Source organism: Zymoseptoria tritici, chromosome 8 (genome assembly GCF_000219625.1).
Source record: "Zymoseptoria tritici IPO323 chromosome 8, whole genome shotgun sequence".
Taxonomy (NCBI): Eukaryota; Fungi; Ascomycota; class Dothideomycetes; order Mycosphaerellales; family Mycosphaerellaceae; genus Zymoseptoria; species Zymoseptoria tritici.
The window spans coordinates 1,227,819-1,247,321 of record NC_018211.1 but is presented as its reverse complement, the minus strand read 5'-3'; the positions used below and the strand labels follow the sequence as shown (position 1 = coordinate 1,247,321).

The window sequence follows — 19,503 nt, the reverse complement described above, 5'->3', positions numbered from 1 at the left end:
CAGGAATTGTCTGCAAACGTGGCAGAGACACTTTGCAGAATCATCCTTGACGATGATAAAAGAGAGGGCCCAAAGGCGTGCAAGTCCAGCTGTGCATGTCCCCAAGCCAACAAAGAGGTTGAAGGACCAGCTCAGCTTGATACATTCTTTTCATTCCTCGCTGAGCTTGATTTTCTAACCAGAGCATGGTCTATGCTGATACGTCTGTACAAGGCACGATGTGCTGTTGCCTTCGCATTCTTGAATCCTGCTGTCGGCCCTTGAAGACATCGTTTTTGGGGGCCAATCGAGGGCTCGGCCAGCTTGCCGGTCGATCATCAACAGCATCCGAGAGCATAAGGATGTTTTTGCCTAAAGCGTACAGCGACGTGTATTTGATTGGCGGAGTCACCAAGTCGCAGGTCAGACTGTTGTGTGGCGTTTCGAGGAAACGATGCGTGAACACGACGGCCGACTGGGACAATGCGTACCGTCTCGGAGCACCGAAGATGAGAATCGCAAGGAAGATGGGCTGCGATCGCATCGTCACTGGTGATGTCGTGTGTGCTTCCGAGGGCTATCGGCCGGGATTTTCGATAAGAACGCCTCTGTTCACCGCTTGCGTGCACGAACGAGGAATGCATGTGATGTTCAAAACTTTCACATGCGGTGTGTCAATCACAGCAGATTCATCTCATGACCAAGAAAGACTGTGGACTTCTCCAAGAGGAAGTAGGCTAATAGATGCATCCAATGCCGAGGCCGCAAAACCTACTAGTCTATTTCAAAAGAAGGCTAAAGACGCGGGCATGAAGGCTAAGAAATGCCGCACTCATATTTGCGAAGACAACAACAAAGACAAGGCATTTGATCGCAGCGAGATCATATAGAATATGCGCGAAGGTCTGGTATTGAAGCTGTCCTACCGTAGCAGGACCAGGATCTTGAAGCAAGAATCGTTATCGCAGAGAGCAGACCGAAGCTTCGATGGCTTACGACGCGGCACGCTGGTGGGGAGGGGCGACCTCTGCAAATCTTCGAGACCCATTTTCCCATATTATTACTACATAGACTTTACTCCACATACGCTTGCCTGCTCTTGTGACAGCGTATATTTCTGTTGTTTTCCACCGCTTCTTCCTATCGCCTCTGCTTTTCGTCCTTTCATCACCGTCAACACCCTTCATTACACGCAAGACATACATCTGACACCTTGAACAGGCCGGAAACTTCTGGCATCCTAGATGTCTTTAGTCCAGCGCGTTACACCCATCGAAGGAACCGATCGCGAGCCAGTCGAGCAACATGATGCGTGGCAGCCGAGATATGGAACGATCAAACACTCCGGCTCGGTGAGATCGTTACGGAGAGTCATCAGCTATGATACCCTCCCAAAACCTGACGAAGAATCTCATGCGACGCATCCGAGCGGCGGCGTTGCAGCCTACAAGATCTCGACGGCGAGAAGGCTTGGTAAGGTTGAGCGTATGAGAATCCACAAAGACGACATGCTGACTTTGCTACAGCTCAGGTGGTCGTGACGATTCTGTCTTGCTGGGTCGCTTCGGGGATTGTGTTCGGATTTGCAGCGCTGAAGCCCGTACTCGTCGACCAGGGCGTGTATCGCGAGTTATGTACGAAGGAGGAGTTGGAGCAGGGCGTGGAGGTCTGTTATGAGCAAGATTTGAGGTGAGTGTCTCTTCCATCGCTTCGCACAATGCTTTCATCGTGCTAACTTCGAATCGACAGACTTAATCTCTTCTTCGCGATAGCTTCGACAACCTGTAATATCTCCGCCTTGGTCGTGGGAACCATCCTGGACCGTTATGGTCCTCGTGTCGCGAACATCATCGGGTGCATTTCAATGGCACTGGGAAGCTTCTTGATGGCGGTTGCATTTACCATTCCTGCGTTCGATGGGTACATCGCTGGTAACGTATTCTTGTCTCTCGGGGGTACATTCATCTTTGTCCCATCATTCCAGATTGCGAATGCTTTCCCAAAGTACTCTGGCACGATTGTTGCGATGGTCACAGGAGCTTTCGATGCATCAGTGAGTGCTGATCCTCCGCTCGAGTTTTCATTCTTCAGCACTGACTCCAGGCAAACAGGCAGCGGTGTTCCTCTTCTTCCGGTTGGCATATGAGTCTTCCGGCGGCTCGTTCGGGCCCGAGAAGTTTTTCTACGGATACATCGCAGTGCCAACGGCGATACTGATTGCACAGGTCTTTCTGATGTCCGCAGATAGCTACAAGACCGTCATACAACTGGAGGAGAAAATTGAGAAACAAATGGACGCCACTCAAGATGTCCACGACTCCGACGACGAGCTGAGCGACAACGAAGTGCGGAGACTGCGCGAACACAGACGCGAGCATCGGGAGTCCAAGATCGCGCAGATCGATAAGCTGCTCGGAGATGCAGAGGAGAGAAATGTCCGGATTGAGAAGCAGGAAGAGCGGCTGCTCGCTTCTGGCGTGTGGGGTGCTTTGCATGGAAAGTCTGCGAAGGAGCAAATGCTTTCGCCTTGGTTCATCCTCATCACGTTGCTCACTGTGCTTCAGATGCTGCGCATGAATTTCTTCATTGCCACCATCAGGTCGCAGTATGAGTACATGCTGGGCTCTGAGCAGCTGGCCAGGCGGATCAATTCGTTCTTCGATGCTGCGCTGCCAATCGGAGGTATGTTGACCATGACAGAATCGCGCCAGATCAGGACTGACAGCTTGCAGGAGTTGTTGCTACGCCGTTCATCGGCCTGCTGCTCGACCACGTGAGCACCGCCATGATGTTGGCCATCCTTGTGGCCATGACGACCGCTGTGGGAGTGCTCGGCTCGCTGCCGTTTCTGTGGGCGGCGTACGGCAACGTATTGCTGTTCGTCCTACTGCGGCCACTGTACTACTCCGCCATGTCGTAAGTCAACCAGCACCGCGTGAGGTCGATGGGAGTCACATACTGACGGAATATTACAGCGACTACGCAGCGAAAGTTTTCGGCTTCGCCACGTTCGGACGAGTGTATGGAGCCATTATCTGTCTGTCGGGAGTGGTCAACCTCTCGCAGCCACTGCTCGATGCACTGAACCACGAATATTTTCAAGAGAATCCCATCCCGATCAACGTGGCTCTGGCGAGTCTCGGACTCGTGGTTGGCGGAATACTCGTGACCTTCGTGTTTGTCCAGACCAGAAAAGTGCAGGCTGAGATGGATGAGATGCGGGAAGCGAATGAGCGGGATCGTCTGATACCTGAGGTTGATGAGGAGGACTTTTGATTGATAATTTTGGAGTTCGTGGATATAGCGCGATGTTCTTAGCACGGCGCTGGGGTTTGTTGGCATGTTTCGTACAGATTGTTGTGATTTAGCGAAGCGTGCGATGGATCTGTTCGGGAGCGACGGGACGTTCGAAAGGGTCTATATTATTCAATCATCGTGTTCACTCTCTCTGACAGAACATGTTGGCATACTGCTACAGCATGATCGCAGCTCGACAATTCATTCATGACGAATCTACGGATATGGTAGCTCTTCCACTCACTGAAAACGTGGTCAGCCGGTCTGCCTTCGAAGATCAAGTTTGCTGACAGCATTATCGAGACTTGGGTGACATTTCAGACAGGGCCAGTCATCGTCAAGCCCAACCAGCAGTCTGTATATGAACAGACTTGATGCGGCTGGGCGTCCGTTTACCAAATGAATTTTGAGATCATCATGCTGATTCGGGAGGGACATTGAGGAGCAATCAAGATCTTACCGTACGATCGAGTGTCCTGCCAGTCGGCGGCGTTTGACTCTGTCGGCCGGTTCAGGAAAGTGTCTGGAGACGAGATATGGAGGTGCAGGCTGAAGTTTTTGTGCCATCTTATAGGTCTTGGCCGTCTCATGGGCGCCGTTCCGAAGAACTACCCTCTTGGTCAAGGTTTTAAAAGTGGACAGTCGGTCTCGACCCGCATCGGAATCGCCAGTACCACAGATTGGAAGGCATGGGATGGTTTGAGTAATAAATTTGCGGGTCTTGGTTTGAGGGAAGAGAAAGTTTGAGAAAGGACGAAAATTGTACATCTCGCTAGCGCACAGAGCTGCTGACTAATGACCTGAGCGGAGGCAAGCCCGCTCACACCTGCACCCAAAAGGTAACCTCCCAAGATGACAACCGTGGAGAGCCTTGTGAAGGCGCCGATATGAGCTGCCAGACTGATCTCGAGTGTCAACAGAGCACAGCAGCAGGAACGAGGACTTCACGCACTTGGCACTTTGACCGTCGATACGGCTGCTTTGCATCTACTGAAGGAACCCTGGCACGTCCCAACAGCGACAAGATTACCTGCTCCAATGCAGTCCTCACAATCGGTGAGTACTACCGTAGCGACTGCCTGGATCCTGCGGCTGGATCGCAATTCTTAAGCATGCAATAGCGTCTTTGAGTAGAAATATGCACTCACTCCACGGAAAAGAATTCACTCATCGAAAAAGGAAGGTATCCCAGTATCTCATCGGCTATGCAATCCTATCTCGGGCGAGCTAAATCCGCACCTGCGGCCGGGGTCGGCAGCGGTGAACCTCGTGTATCCCGAAACCGCGTCCCACGATAACACATTTGCAAGCATTTTTCGACCTCCACATTTGACATGTAGTCACACTCTGGGCTGCATTCCTTACACATGCCATCCCATCAGAAATCATGGCGTCCGACGGCCGAGCACCGGTGAAGTCATCCAGAGTGTCGGCAGAGGAGCCACCACGAATACAACCACCATCGGAGAGGACGCCACTTCTGCCGAAAGCCAGCCAGGACGACGATGAAGATGACCGTCGGCAGACCTTGGGCAAAGCTATTGTCCTGAAGTTGCTGTTCACATCATTTCTGGTGGCAGTCTCCTTCAGTATCACTCAGGTTCCAATAATCCATGTCTTCGGACTCATGACCTGCGATGAATACTATCGAACATATCCCAAGCTGGATCCTGGCCCAGTCGCAGGACGTTGCAGACATCCATCTATCGAAGCGAGTACAGCACGATCCGTCGCATTCTTAGGTGCAACCACGACGATTTTCGGGGTATTGAATTTGTTCTATACCGGCTGGGCGATGAAGAAGTGGGGAGTCAAGACGGCGCTGTTGACATCTGTCTGCTGGCCGGCCCTCAGATTAGTTGTGCAGAACGTCGGCGTTCGCGTTGGATATGGGCTTGGGATTCTCATTATCCAGGCTTCGCAGGTCATCACCATTGTCGGAGGACCGGCGGGCTACATTCTTGCGCTGAATTCATTTGCTACGGAGGCCGTGGAAGCTCGCGAGAGGACTGCCACGCTTGGAAGACTCAACGGATGTGCATTTTTCGGGACCGCTCTTGGCTACCTTGTCGGCGGCATGCTGAGTGATTATTTTGGATTGCCAGCTCCGTTTGAGGTCACCCTTGTGCTGTTCGTCCTATCGTGCATTTACGTCGCCCTCGCTCTCCCGTCAGTTCCTCTCCACCTCACTCCGGAAAGCGAGAAGAAAGCACAGTCTTTGGCATCGTTCTTTGAGCCGCTAAAAATGTTCATCCCTCGGAAATGGGAGCTTCAAGATGGTCGACTTCAAACAGAGTACGGCATCCTTCTCCTTGGTGTGGGCGCATCCATGGCCCTCCTCGCAACAGGGTACATTCCAGTCTTGCTTCAAATGTATGCCACGGATGTGCTAGACTTTGGCGCCACGGAGAACGGGTGGCTCATCTCGCTGAACTCGCTTGTCCGCGCTGTGTTCCTCACATTCGCGTTTCCAATCATCATCTCCAAGGGACGAGCGTGGCTCGATCGCCGTCAGGAGGCTAAAGACAAGACGAGTCGCGAAGAATCCGCCAGTCATGACTCAACTACTCGAGCTGAGGACCCTGAAATCGGAGCAATGGGTGATGAGACCGAACCTACAGAACCAGTCAAACCTGGCCCTCATGAAGAGGCATCCTACAAATTCGATCTGCAATACACAAGATGGTCCATTCTTTTGGACGGAATTCTCACCGCCGTGGCGACCTTTACAACCCAAAAATGGCACATGTACCTTGTTGCTGTTCTGCTCCCGCTCGCTGCAGGTACTGGTTCCGCGGCCAAGGGCACAATTCTTCAAATGTGCGCGCCGTCGGAAAGGGCGGATGCGCTGAGTGCAATCAGTCTGGTGGAGATGGTTGGGCGGTTATCGGCCGTGGGCGTATTTGGATTGATATTTTCGGCGTTCGCGGAGATTGGGAAGCCGCAACTGACATTCCTTGCCAATGGTGCTGTCGCCGTGATGGCGTTTGTTGTGCTTTGCTTGACCAGATTTCCGCCAAAAGGGGCCCGGAGGGTCGTGGTGGGAGAGGATTGATCTCGAGGCACCTACGTGCATACGGCAGAAGACAAGTCGCTCGGTTGGTTCAGCATAAATGAGAATTAGCGAGGCATCCATGGGTGGCGTATACAGCATAGAGCGTGGTTTCTGCATCGAAGACAATCGCCTGATCTTTCGTATCGTGAAGGCGTTGCATCCTGTCTCACCCGATGCCCATCTCTCGGCCCACACCAACTGTCGCGCAGACCATCGCAACTCCGCGCTGACGCTATCCTTCCTGCTCCCCTCGTTCTGCAAAGCCTCATGGTATCATGTCTCTTTCGCCGAGAGCGTCCAAACGCAAATCCCTTGAACGCCTTTTCGTTTCCTTTTCATTCCGATCGCTCAGCCCAGCCTCGCAGCCTCTAGCTCATCGTCCCAGATCGTCAAGTCCTCCTTCGGCTTTATACGGTCGTCTTTCAACATCCTCGCGTCTTTCCTCACATCTTCACCCTCCACCTCCAGTCGCGCTTGTGGCTCCTTCGCCTCCAGCACGTAGTGATTGTCGCAGTGCGGGCAGTACTCGTCGCTGTCCTCGTACTCATTCATGTCTTTGCGGAAGCACTTCTTGCACTTTTTGCACGCGAAAATCATCTCCATCGTCTGTTTCAGAGTGTGTGTTTGGGATTCCGCGTGGCATTGCGCGCAATCGAACCACTGCTTGCAGCAGGGCGAGCGGATCGAGACTTGAGCGTTGAGAATGTGTTTACTGATTGACCATTAGCACACTTTCGCGCTACGACCTTTCATATGCTGGCATGATGACCTACCACATGTTGTCTCTTGGTGTCTCCAGTAAGATGAGAAGTGGTACAGCTTTGAAGTTGGGATGAATTCAAGGTGACAGAATGCAGGGTTCCGGGCGCCGGCAAGCGGACCGCGTGGCTCAGGCACGACTCGTGGTGCTGGAGATCTGTTGACTGAGGATCTGCACTGCCTTCTTGCATTCACCGTCTCTTGAATGGGAGTTGTTCCAAGCTGGCATTGCTGACCTCATATTCACCGGAGCACTGTCTGGAATCTACCTGCGACCTGCGGATCTGCTGGCCAGCCCTTGCCGCACCCTCGAACCCTCGACTTGCGACGCTCGGAATGTCAGATCAAATGCTGTTGGTGACAGCGCAATCGAGCTGGACTGTACGCAGCAAGTAGGAGTTGATATGGGTGTGAGAGAATAGAATCAACTACATCATTATGGAAGAGAAAGAAGAGGGTCCGGACACGACATCGATCAAACCTATCTCATCCTTACGAACCAAGTTCGAACAACTGGCGAAGACGCCGGATGCCGGGCAGTCCTCTCCAGTGACAACACCAAAACCACCGCACTTGAACGCTTCACAAAACATAACTGGTGGACGATCGAAGGGATCAGAAGTTGGTCAGAATGCTGGGACAGGACAACGAGCTGCCTCCGTGCAGTTGGCGCAGAAACTCACGCCGAGACAGCACAATGGGAGTCCTCCCAAGGCACGGCCAGCGTCAATGGTGGTCACATCGCCGACGATGCCAACCGCACCGGCGTTCGCCCTACATCCGCCTCGCTCGCCCCACAAGACCATGTCGGTAGACATCCGATCTGGGACGAGTGGTAGTCCTCTGCGAGATTTTCCTTCACCTCGCAACGGTGACGGCCCAAATGCTGTCCACACACGCCATGCGTCGCGAACGGCCACGCCAGCACTGGAGGCGCGCATCTCTGCCTTCCTGAGACCGACGGAAACAGCGTCGTCGTTCCCGGAAGATCTGACAGTGGACACAAAGTCAAGAAGTGACGCAGGCCCGCCGGCCATCAACCGAGCTGGCAAGCCTCAAATACCGATAAAGCCACCAGTATTGAAGAATAAGTCCAGTACTCTGATCGCTCCTGAGCCCAAATCTGAAGCTACGGCTCATCGCGCCTCGCCGTTCAATACTCCACCGAGCAGCGGAGAGGCCTCGCCAGTGAAGAAGGACTTCAGACCTCAAGGGCAGGTAGATCGGGTGAGAGCAGAGTCGAACGCATCAGTCGTACAGCGGAAGCGGAACGACTCTGATGCTTCGTGGGTACAGCGCATACGTGGCGACTCGGACGCCTCTTTTGCTTCGCACACCCGGTCCGACTCAAATGCGTCTTTCGTCGAACCATCATCACTTGAAGAAGCTTCGAATGGCTCATCAACAGAACCGCGAGACTTGCCAGTCTACGTGCAATCGCGAAGGTCCACTATGCCCGCAAAGTACCATCCGAGTCGAACATCCGCGCCACAGGATGATCTGCTCGAGGATCGTCCTCGACTACCCGCCCGACCGGAGCTTCAAATGCGCCTTGCACGAAGCCCACCCAAGGCGCAATCTGGGAGAAGCAGTCCTGCAAAGGTCCAAGCCCTGCCGCCTAAAAGGTCCATGGATGGGTTGGCCAGAGCCCGGGCGAAAGCTGCACAACAAACACCTGTCCGGATACCCGCCACCAAGCCTGCACAACGATCTGCTCTTGAGCAAGGCTTTGGTGTCAACTCGCCTCTTTCGACGTCGGCTAGAGCACTGCCTGCGCCTGCAATACCCGCTCCTCGCAGATCTGTCGATCGTAGACGTGAGATGCCCCCTCCACCCCCTCCGCCGGCTACAGTCGGACATTCTCGTGATGATGAGGAGGACAACGGTGTCCCGGAACTCAACAGTGAGCTAGTCGCAGGCCCGACCGACTTCCCTGATGCTACGCAAGCGAACCGACGCGCACCAAAATTCAAGCAACGACCTTGGCAGATCCCTACGGAGTACGATACCAGGTTGTTCGCGGTCTGCGGAGATTATGTTTGTACGACGGGATACTACACCCGCGTCTGGAGCGTTCGTTCTGGCGAGCTGCTGGTAAATGAGGAGCATCGCGAGGGCTTGAAAATGACTGCAGTCGCTTTCAAGCCATCGCCCAACATCGAAGACGAGGGAAAGCGCATCTGGCTTGGTACGAACACCGGAGAGATCCACGAACTCGATCTGGTCTCGCAGAAGGTGGTGCGATCAAAAATAGCTCATCGGAGGGAAGTCATACGCATCTTCCGATACGCATCAGAGCTATGGACGCTGGACGAAGGGGGAGAGCTCTACGTGTGGATGCCAGACCACGGAGGGATGCCGAGCCTTGACTCGCAGTACACCAACTGGAAGGTGCCGAAAGGCCATACGTTCTCTATTGCTACCGGCAAGCAACTATGGTATGCCACGGGCAAGAATATCAGAGTGTTCAGGCCCAGCGCGAGATCTGACACGGAATTCCACATGATCATCAATCCTCTGAGTCAGCCAGGCACTGGAGATGTGACATCTGGAGCATGCCTCGACTCGAAACCAGACTTGGTCTACTTTGGCCACTCGGATGGCAAGGTAACGATATACAGCCGCACTGACTTCTCCTGCCGGGCTGTCGTCAACGTCAGCGTGTACAGAATTAGCTGCTTGGCGGGCGTGGGAGACTATCTTTGGGCAGGATACAGCACTGGCATGACCTACATATACGATACGTCGACGAATCCATGGTCAGTGAAGAAGGATTGGCCAGCTCACGACAAGCAAGTGTGCGGAATCATAGCGGATCCGACCTCAATGTGGAAAGCCGGGCGGCTGAATGTCATAACAATGGGCCAGGACAATCTGCTACGGATCTGGGATGGCATGCTTGAGAGCGACTGGATCGAGTCACGAATGCAAGCACGCGAACCCGAGCATTGCACCTTCAGGGAGTTGAGTGTCGCCGTATTGACATGGAACGCCGGAGCTTCGAAACCAAGCCACCTCCAACACAGCATGGATGACCAGAATTTCTTCTACGATTATCTCAGAGCGCAAAATTCTCCGGACATTCTGGTCTTTGGTTTCCAAGAGCTCGTAGATCTCGAAGACAAGAAGCAGACCGCCAAGTCGTTTTTCAAGAGCAAGAGGAAAGACCCTGCCGAGCAGGAACACATGTCCCATCAATATCGAGCATGGCGGGACCACTTAACGCGCTGTCTCGCGGAGCACATGCCCGACGCGCAAAGCTATCAGCTGGTACACTCTGCGAGTATGGTTGGTCTCTTCACTTGTGTGTTTGTGAAGTCCGCCGAGAGATCACGCATCCGGCACATCCACACCGCAGAGATCAAACGTGGTATGGGTGGTCTACATGGCAACAAAGGAGCCATCATCATGCGACTGGTCCTGGACGATAGCAGTCTCTGTTTCGTCAACTGTCATTTGGCTGCTGGTCAGACTCAGACGTTGCACAGAAATAATGATGTGACTGCTATTCTGGAAGCAAATGCACTGCCTTCATACCCACTGGAACAGGCCAGTGGTGCACAACACAGTGATGTGTTCACTGCTGGAGGTGACGGTAGCATGATCCTTGATCATGAGATTTGCATCCTGAACGGCGACCTCAACTATCGCATTGATACCATGGGACGAGACACCGTGGTCAAGCACGTTCAACAGGGCAACCTGTCGAGACTCCTCGAGCGAGATCAACTTCTTCTTAGTCGAAGGAAGAATCCCGGCTTCCGCCTTCGCGCTTTCCAAGAGTCGCCCATCAACTTCGCTCCAACCTACAAATACAACGTGCGCACCGATGACTACGACACATCTGAGAAGCGGAGAAGTCCTGCATGGTGTGATCGAATTCTGTATCGGGGAATAGGCAAGATCAAGATGGAGGAGTATCGTCGATGGGACCAGCTCAGAGTGTCGGATCACAGACCCGTCAGTGGACGTCTGCTGCTGCGAGTGAAGACGGTGGACCCCGACAAGAGAGAGATCATATGGGATAAGTGTCTGAAGGACTTTGACGGCGTGAGACAACGCATTGCTCGCGCTGCGCAGTAAGCTTGACTTTCGATTTGCTGGCCTTCGATCTTGTTGCTGACCTTCTTTGCAGACTCGAATATCTCACCAACGTCCTTGGTCTCTCTCACAGGGAAGCCGCCGCCGCATTGAAGACGTAGCAGGCGTAGCAGGCTTATGAGCTCCGGAATAAATATCAAGCTTGTGCACCCACACTTTTAGCTCATTGTGCTAGCTTCGATCTAAAGGCCAATCTGGTGCCTTTTGCGGGGAACCCGCAGTCCGCAGCGGCGCAGCCCAGAACTCAGGTACCGAGATGGATCCAAGGGTCAGCATTGTGGGAGTTTCCTCTCACTCACGTCATGAGTTATCATCATATACATCTTCGCATCATCGTTGTGCGCGCGACAAACGAAAATGTGCACGCGAGCTCTGTTTAAGGTAGGTGCTGTTACACAACTGGTGGATCCTGCACCCTTCTGAACTCCTCCTACTCAATTTCGCATCATCATTCCTTCGTAGAAACAAACGCAGTTACCTTGCCTCCCTCTTCCTCTACATCCATGAGCTCTCGAATTTTACGTCCACTGTGCAACATCACAGTTAGCACTTCACGAACGGTATTCCAACCACGACCCATCCTCGCCAAAACCTCTCGACCGATCCTCAACTTCACACGACCAATCTCCGCGACCATGAGCAAGACCAACAACGCCAGTGTCGACGAGCACCAGGATAAGAAGACCAAGACTGAGGTGGAGGACTGGAAGAAGCGTGCCCCATACAGAATTCACGAGGACAACGATGGGTTCGACTCGCTGTACGACGCCAGCTGCCATTGTGGCAAGGTCCAGTATCAGTTGAGCAGGAAAGAGCCATTGGATAGCAAGCTGTGCCATTGCACGACTTGTCAGACGCAGCATGCTGCTCCATTTCAGTGGGCTGCGATTTTCAAGAAGGACGACATCAACTTCTCGCATGGCCATCACAATCTCGAGTGGTATGTCCTTGGAGGATCGATCAGTATTCGCCAGAATCGCGTCGCTGACACCGTGCAGGTACGACCCTACTGAGAAGTCCATCGAGCACAAGCTTCCCTGCAAAGTTCGGTGCAGCTACTGTAAGTGACACTGAGGGCAGAAGGTCGGCGCCATTGCTACTAGCATGTCTCGATGCTTTCGAGAGCTATACACAGTATGACCGGGCTGGCTAATTCTTGTTCCCCTCACTGCTAGGTCATTCTCCCATCATGGATGAAGGACGAAACATGATTCTACTGTTCCCAACGCTCATCAAGTTCAAATCGGAGCAAGAGAAGGCGAACTTCAAGCCGAGGTGAGAACATCCATCTTCTCGAAATATCTAGAACAAGACTAATTCCACGCCAGACTCCACATGTTCTATAATGAGCGTGTCATGGATATTCCAGATGGTCTGCCAAAGTGGTCGAAGATCAACGAAGGTGAAGATTCCGAGCTTGTGGAGGACAGCCCGCCAGAGGATATCAAGGAGCTGGAGCGCAAGAGGGCGAAGGAGCAGAACGAGCGCACTGCAAAGGACGCGCCGTGGAAGAATGGTGATTGAGTCGAATCGATTTGATGGCGTTGAGCGAGGTGCGAGATCATCTGATTCGACAACGCAAGTCGACGGGCGAAAAAGCGAGGAGTTTCGGTGTCTCATGATTGTCTTCGGCAGCCATCGCCATCGGAGGGAGATGGTCCTTCAGAGATTATGGCTACCTGCAAGCCTGGTTAGCATCAGTTGCCTTACTGTGGTACCAATACGACTATCTAGCATGTCTTGCTAGCTTGCTTGTACGATCATCCAGCACACTCTCCTACTTTTACTCAGGCGCCTGTTCAGCATGTCCTCCTATCTTGCCTGCTCGGCTTTAGCTTTGCTGAGACTGTAGGGTGAATGAAGTGAAAAGTAGACAGGTCTATTCACGTGAACGTGCGCAAGAAGTGACACGACAGGTGAATTGCGGTTGCTCATTTAGATACCTTCCATATGACTTCATGCCGCACTGAGCCTTTCTTCTCCCACTCGCAACCTCTTCTCGACATCCATACTGTTCATCGACTGCAATAACACCATCGAACGATCCTTCGTTTCTATTCTTCAATCCAATCCACCTCGAAAGAAGCCCCGAAGTTTGATCGGCGGCTCTCCGCGCCGCCAAGACCACCCAACCCGTAGACGCGCAGCGCTGCGACAAAGTAACTTCAACCTTCTTCCCTACTCTTCCTTTCCTCTTTCGCCAGTCCATCCTTGCCTGCCTGGATTGTGCGAAAAGTCACCTTGCATGCACAAGATACTGATCAGACCATGGCAGAGATTACATTCCGGCACATCGTCATCGGGCGCCCATAATGGCCAAGCGAAAGCGACTGACATCTCCTACTACCCGAAGAATCAAGCGAAACACTTCAAGTGAGTCAATCGGGCAGTGGACGCGTCCGCCACACTGGCCAAAGCAAGACCCTCCATCGGCATTTCATCGGCTTCGATTGCGTAATTCCGCTTCCCGGGATTCGATGTTGACTTGTTCGAACAGCTGCAGGGCCCTTAAAGCATCCGCACGGACAGATCGACCCGGACAAGGAATACAAGGTCCGCGACATCATCGGAGAGAACAAGACAAAGTATCACGTTGATTGGGAAGACGACTCTGAAACCGGCGAACAATACGTGCCGACTTGGGAACCGAAAGACCACGTCAACGAGCTCGCCGTCGAGAGCTGGAGCAGGAAGCAGGCTGCGAAATGTAAGATGAAATTTTGAGTCTGACAGATCTGACTTTTGCTGATTATGTTGCACAATATCAGCCGAGAAGACCGGTGCTAAGGGCAAGAGCACGCCGCAAAAGTCGCCTGCGAAGAAAGTCCTCAAGGAGACGCCAGCTCCAGCACAGTCAACGCCACGACGAAGACCAAAGCGAGTCATCGATAGCTCGCCGACTGATAAGATCAGTTCCGTTGCCGCCAACGAGGATCCAATCGCTGGTACCCGCGCCGACGAAGCCGAAGCCGAAATTGTCATCGGTGAGAGCCAGCAAACTCAAGGCGCAGCAGCAGCAGCGCACAGTCCATTGTTTGAGCCCAGTCTCGTCACGCCTGCAGAATCGCCAGTAATCAAGCCCGTCGGTCTAATTTCAGTGCAGCTGTCGGACCCGCCATCCAGTTTCCGGGCTGGTGCGTACGAGAGATTCGACGACCACGACTCTTCGACCGAAGTTCCGACTCAATCTTCCACACACGAGCCGGGCACTAAGCAAAGCCGAACAGTACCGGACTCTCAAAGTCAAGGATTCGAATCGACGTTCCAAGGATTCTCCCCTGTATCCACTTCTGAGGACATCGCAGCGCGACAGCCCCAAGCTAGCTCGGCTGATTCCTTGATTGCTGCTGAGGACGAAGAGACCGATCAGATACAAGTTGCCGGAGCGGAAATCAAGCAGTCGACAGGCGAGGCGTCAACGAGAGAGGCCGAAGACCCCTCAGGACCACTTGACGAATCCCTTACTGAACCTCAGAACGGCGCAGAGGAATCTCGGACAGACATCGGGGTCGATCCAGTCACTGTTGGCGAACAGCTTCAATCATCCCGCAGCTCTCATAGCCCTCTGTTCGTCCCAAGCAGAGGTTTGAACGGCAGTCATACTCAATCTCGAGATCTTGTATCCGGGCTATTGAGCGATCCCGAGCAAGACGAATCTGATCGAGCCAGGAGTTCACGTCCATCACCCACACGAGTGCTAGAAAAGAGCCCAGCGTCTGCCCCAGAGTACTCTTTGCAAGCTGCCCAAGCTGTTGAGACACAGTCTGCAGGCCAGCAAACATCTTCGCTCAAGGACCGTTCTCAGTCACAGCTCGGCCAACAGCAGTCGTCCTCGCACCAGCAAGAATCTGGTACCCGTACCCAGCACTCCACGACCGAACGACCCGAGATCACAAGCGAGATCGAGAGAATCACCGTTCACAGCTCAACGGAGGATCCCAGCTCGCAGTTCACCTTTTCGACTCAGCCAAACTACGACCCGCCACCTGCAGGTCAGCAGCCGCTGCCTGAGTATTCGTCTCGGCCTGAGTCTGCAGGATCTCAAGTGTCAGCCATTAACGAGCGAAGTCAAAGTGTGCTTCAAGACCTTCGTACTCCTGCAGACGATATTTCCCGAAGATCAAAAACAGCTCTTGGCTCAACGCAATCCTCCTTCCCGTTTCAGACACAGCTGCCGCAACCGCCACGCACACCTCTCTTGGCCGGATTGCAAGGCGAGCAAAGGAGCGCTACCAAAGCACTCAAGAGCCCCATCGACTTCATGCCAGCATCGAGAGCAAGGAGCACACCATCACGCGAATCGAGCGCGGTGCCCTCTATCCCGCCGTATTCTCTTATAACCGTGGGCGAAAGTGCGCCAGCCGCTCTCAGAACGCCATCGCAGTCCCTGCTGCAATCGCCACTACGAGCCAGCATGGAGCCGTCATCCGCACGATCGACACAGGCGCTGGTTGAAGCAAGAATTAAAGAAAAGAAAGCCGCCCGTCAAGCCAGCCGCATGCAGACACCGACAATCGGCTCAGTACGAGGTAGTGAACCGGCCTCTGCCCTACCAGCTAATATAAGCGCTGAAGTTGCGGCTTACCAAGCTGCACGACTGAGCTCGCCAGGCTTGACAGACGGGGGACGTTCGCCCTCAGCCGTGCCTGCTGTTGAGGCAGTACCGTCTGTGACAAAAGAACAAATGAACACATCTGGTAGATATGGAACGCTGCTACCACAGGCCCTGGAAAACGACTTCGACTCGACCGGACGAAGCTCAAACGGCGGCCCCGTCAATTCTACCGCCTCAAACCTAAATTCGACATCGCATGCCGACAAAAACAGCGATGCTGCCAATGTTCATGTGCTGCCAGTACCGTTAGGAAGCCATCAACGTGATCAATACATCAACTGCGTGTTCTATCGCGAAGAACTGATCACTCGGTTTCTTGGACGTGATCCAGCTACGCCAGAAGATAGCGCAGCTGCTGAGCTATTTCTCGACGAGCTGCGGGATATTGCAATGCATCCTGATCTCGCAAACGACGAAACAATGTCTCAACAATCATCACTTGAGAGGCAAGCGCAATGGGATCTGGACATCAGCTCAAAGTTTCGGTTCTTGCGGGACTTCCTTGAATCTTTGCAGTCGATCACGAGTCTGAAGGTGATCGTAGCCGCGAAGGGCTTCAAACTCCCCGCCATGGTCTCGAACTTCCTTCAGGGGCTCAGCATCGCGCATACAAGGCTGGCTGAGCATACGAACGTGCAGGCTTCACAAAACCAGGGCCATATGACCATTTCCGTACTAGACCTGGATCTTGACATCGATGTCGAGCACATCACACCTGCCGACGTTGTGATTGCAATGGATGGCTCCGTGGACTTCAAAGACCGACTTCTGCAAGCAGCGAGGCGCCACACAGGAGAGGATCGCTGGGCGCCGCTCATTAAGTTGGCGGTCCCCAATACGGTGGAGCACATCGAGCGGTGTTTGTCATCGAGTATGACTGCCGCGTACCGCTTGCGCGTGCTTGTCAAGAATGCGAAAAGATTCCGCTCGTTGGCGGGCAAGTCAGACGAAAATTACACACCTGCAAAAGAAGTCGCCACAGCAGTCGTCGCGATGCTGAGTTCTGCAAATGCAACGGAGTGGCCCTTCGCCGAGCTGGGTCCGATCGGAGACCTGGACAGCCAGACTGATACCGAATCGAGTGGTTCTGCAAAGCAGCAGGAGGAGACGGCAGCCGCGGTCAACAAGCGACCGCTTGAGATTGATGTGGAAATGTCTACCGATGAAAGCACGAAAAGACTGCGGACGCAGCTATCTGTAGAGGACGCTCACCTCCCGGCAACCATCAATCCTCATGATGTCGACATCACGCACGTTAGTGACTCGCTCGCACAGGGAACGCAGTCTTTGGAGACCATTTCCACTAGCGGTGTCGGCACTCAACGTGGGTTTCATGAAGTTCTGAGCGAAGTACAGAACAGACTTGAGGAGTATACGAAGGCTTTAGAGGACCTACAATACAGACATGAAGATCAGCGCGCTCTCTTGGTGAAGACTCAGAAAGAGTTGGGAGACGCCCTTACAGTGGCACAAGCAGCGGTGCAGAGAAGAACGCTGGTCGATAACCAGAATGCGGAACTCCGCGTTGAACGCTCCACTCTGAAGCAGCAGCTCGAGGACGCGAACAAGAAACTTCTAGATCACGCGAACCCGGAGCGGCGAGAATTCGAAGCGTTGCGACTTCAGCTTGAGGATGCGTTGAGTGCCCGGGCTAAAGCTGAGAAGCGTACTGAGGCCACCCTCAAGGACCTGCAGTGGACGCGCGAGGTGTATCAGGACTCTTCCTCAAAAGCTTCGGAGCTCGGTCAACAGAACATCGAGCTTGAAAGGAAACTGGCGGAAGCCCAGTCACTGGCATCTGGTGAAGCTGCCCGCGCACGGCAAATCACCCAGCAAGGGCACAACAAGCTGCTGGAGAAGGAGAATGAGAAGCTCAGGCTGCTACTAGAAGACCGCAATGCGGGATTGAAGTTCAGGGACGAGGAGATTGCACGATTAAAAGAGGCGGCACGTGGTCGCATGGGGACCAGAGGGTCGTCCGTGCCGCGCAGTCCACGCGTGGAGAGCCCGCTGAAGGGACGAACAAGTCGGCATACTAGTCCTGCTGCGGGCGATGTGAGGAGCAGAGGAGCTCACCTGCATCCGTTGCGTAACGGCTAGGCGGAGAGAAGCTGCGTCACTTGGTTCGGTCGCTGGAGAATACAACACATCCTTACATACGACCACCCACAGCACCAACTTCGGTTGTGAGCTTTGCTTCCTCGATGATTATGGCTAATATTATGTTGTAGCTATCTGAGCTTTGCTCACTAGATTGACGAGCGTATAGGATACATCGCTTGTGGATACAACATTGTGAGAGCCGCCATGTCTCCAGACAGGCAGTCCGGCGCCCATAACGCTGCTTCCGGCAATATCAAAGCTGGCGGGCAATCGCACCAAGACATATCGTTGCAGCACCCTGCGTTATAATCCAGACCAGGGTTGGACTTCTCAGGCGGCGGCAGATCGATCGCCAGAGCAGGATCGAAAGTTTCCGGCCACGTCGCATCGAAGCCAGCCGGGCTTTCTCCATATATTGACAATTCCGGTAACACGTCTTGGACCGCTTCCAGTTGCGAGTCGAGTACTTCCGGCCACTGCCAGCTGTGTCCTTGATCCCAGAATGCACCTTCCGAAGACCAGCTGCCCGGGTAACTTCGCGCAAAATCCCCGGGATCCGAAAATGCTCGAGCTAAACCTCTCCCTTGGTCTTCAGCATTCATCATACATTCTCCACCGATTCCGGCTTCGGGATGCGTCCCGCATGCTTTCAAACTCCTCACCACGCCTCCGTCCTCCTTTCCCCAGCGCCCTCTGCCTCTTCTCTCCCTACACGAGCAAACATGCCCTCCCTTGACGCATCTCGAACATGATCCTCCGTCCACGCGATCACATTTCGTTTTCAATCTCGAACACCGCTCGCAAGCTCTCACGCCTCGAGTCGAAGTCAGCACAGCGCCGCGACCTCCTTCGTGGATTTGTACGTGGCGGTCGAGCAGGTCTTTGCGCTTGAAGGAGGCGGTGCAGGAAGAGCAGCTGTAGCGTATTGAGCTGGAGTGGTTCTTGCGATGTCGGTTGAGGGTTTCGACGGCTTTGTATGAGCGATCGCAATCGGGACAGGGGTATCGGTTGGGTTGTGGGGTGGTTGAAGTCGGAGTGTTGCCAACATTGGTGTCTGGTGTGGGTGAGCGCGTCGATGTTGAAGAAGGCATGATGGCAAAGTCCTCCATGAGTTGTGACTGGAAGGTTACGACGGGTTGATTGGAAGAATAGTTGATCGAACCGACAAAGAGGCGTTGGGTCCAATATATCTTCGACACTCCTGCTGGCGTGCGCCTTGCGCATCAATCGCCTTGTAGATCTTTCATCTGCTCACGGCTTGTGCCGACCGTTCGCTAAATAGGGACCAAGATTCGAAGGTGATCTGCAGAGGATTGGGAGTCGTCCAACATCCCGAAAGGGCAGCTATCGACAAGGAGAGACAGTCGATATCGGTCATTACGGCAATAAGAACCTATTCCCGCTGTCTATTGGGTATGCCATGAGCACGTTGTTGACGTCTCATGCGCAGAAGGATGGCAGGATAGGGCGTGGGAGTGGCAAGTTCCATAGCGTGGTGTAGGGCAAGTGAGACTCATCGTGCCCTCGTGGGTGTGGGCACCCGCGCACTCCGCGGAAGGATTATACGAAAATATCGTTCATGCTATTGGACTCC

At 53.6% G+C, this 19,503-nt stretch overlaps 6 protein-coding genes across 6 annotated transcripts; 5 read left to right on the top strand and 1 right to left on the bottom strand.

Annotated features, from left to right (window-relative positions):
* Nucleotides 1-1,223: 1,223 nt before the first annotated feature.
* On the top strand, nt 1,224-3,255 carry MYCGRDRAFT_45857 (uncharacterized protein; the record flags this gene model as incomplete). The annotated part of the gene is made up of 6 exons (XM_003850316.1): nt 1,224-1,452; nt 1,506-1,668; nt 1,729-2,032; nt 2,091-2,661; nt 2,712-2,895; nt 2,955-3,255. 6 exons carry the CDS (start codon nt 1,224-1,226, stop codon nt 3,253-3,255), a joined length of 1,752 nt encoding a protein of 583 aa, XP_003850364.1.
* A 1,570-nt stretch (nt 3,256-4,825) lies between these two features.
* Nucleotides 4,826-6,313, top strand: MYCGRDRAFT_22505 (major facilitator superfamily MFS_1 protein; the record flags this gene model as incomplete). Its single annotated transcript, XM_003850317.1, has 1 exon — nt 4,826-6,313. A coding segment is annotated over one exon (1,488 nt), but the record flags the coding sequence as incomplete, so codon positions are not given.
* A 366-nt stretch (nt 6,314-6,679) lies between these two features.
* On the bottom strand, nt 6,680-7,109 carry MYCGRDRAFT_95195 (uncharacterized protein; the record flags this gene model as incomplete). Its single annotated transcript, XM_003850000.1, has 2 exons — nt 6,680-7,043; nt 7,105-7,109. The coding sequence occupies 2 exons, from the start codon at nt 7,107-7,109 to the stop codon at nt 6,680-6,682; spliced, it is 369 nt and encodes a 122-aa protein (XP_003850048.1).
* Nucleotides 7,110-7,894: 785 nt separating this feature from the next.
* MYCGRDRAFT_74808 (inositol 5-phosphatase) lies at nt 7,895-11,532 on the top strand (the record flags this gene model as incomplete). Its single annotated transcript, XM_003850318.1, has 3 exons — nt 7,895-8,308; nt 8,555-11,169; nt 11,226-11,532. The coding sequence occupies 3 exons, from the start codon at nt 7,895-7,897 to the stop codon at nt 11,290-11,292; spliced, it is 3,096 nt and encodes a 1,031-aa protein (XP_003850366.1).
* Nucleotides 11,533-11,730: 198 nt separating this feature from the next.
* MYCGRDRAFT_100990 (uncharacterized protein) lies at nt 11,731-12,976 on the top strand (the record flags this gene model as incomplete). Its single annotated transcript, XM_003850319.1, has 4 exons — nt 11,731-12,131; nt 12,190-12,251; nt 12,367-12,466; nt 12,520-12,976. 4 exons carry the CDS (start codon nt 11,827-11,829, stop codon nt 12,713-12,715), a joined length of 663 nt encoding a protein of 220 aa, XP_003850367.1.
* A 4,350-nt stretch (nt 12,977-17,326) lies between these two features.
* On the top strand, nt 17,327-18,768 carry MYCGRDRAFT_105480 (uncharacterized protein; the record flags this gene model as incomplete). The annotated part of the gene is made up of 1 exon (XM_003850320.1): nt 17,327-18,768. The coding sequence occupies one exon, from the start codon at nt 18,412-18,414 to the stop codon at nt 18,643-18,645; it is 234 nt and encodes a 77-aa protein (XP_003850368.1).
* Nucleotides 18,769-19,503: the final 735 nt, after the last annotated feature.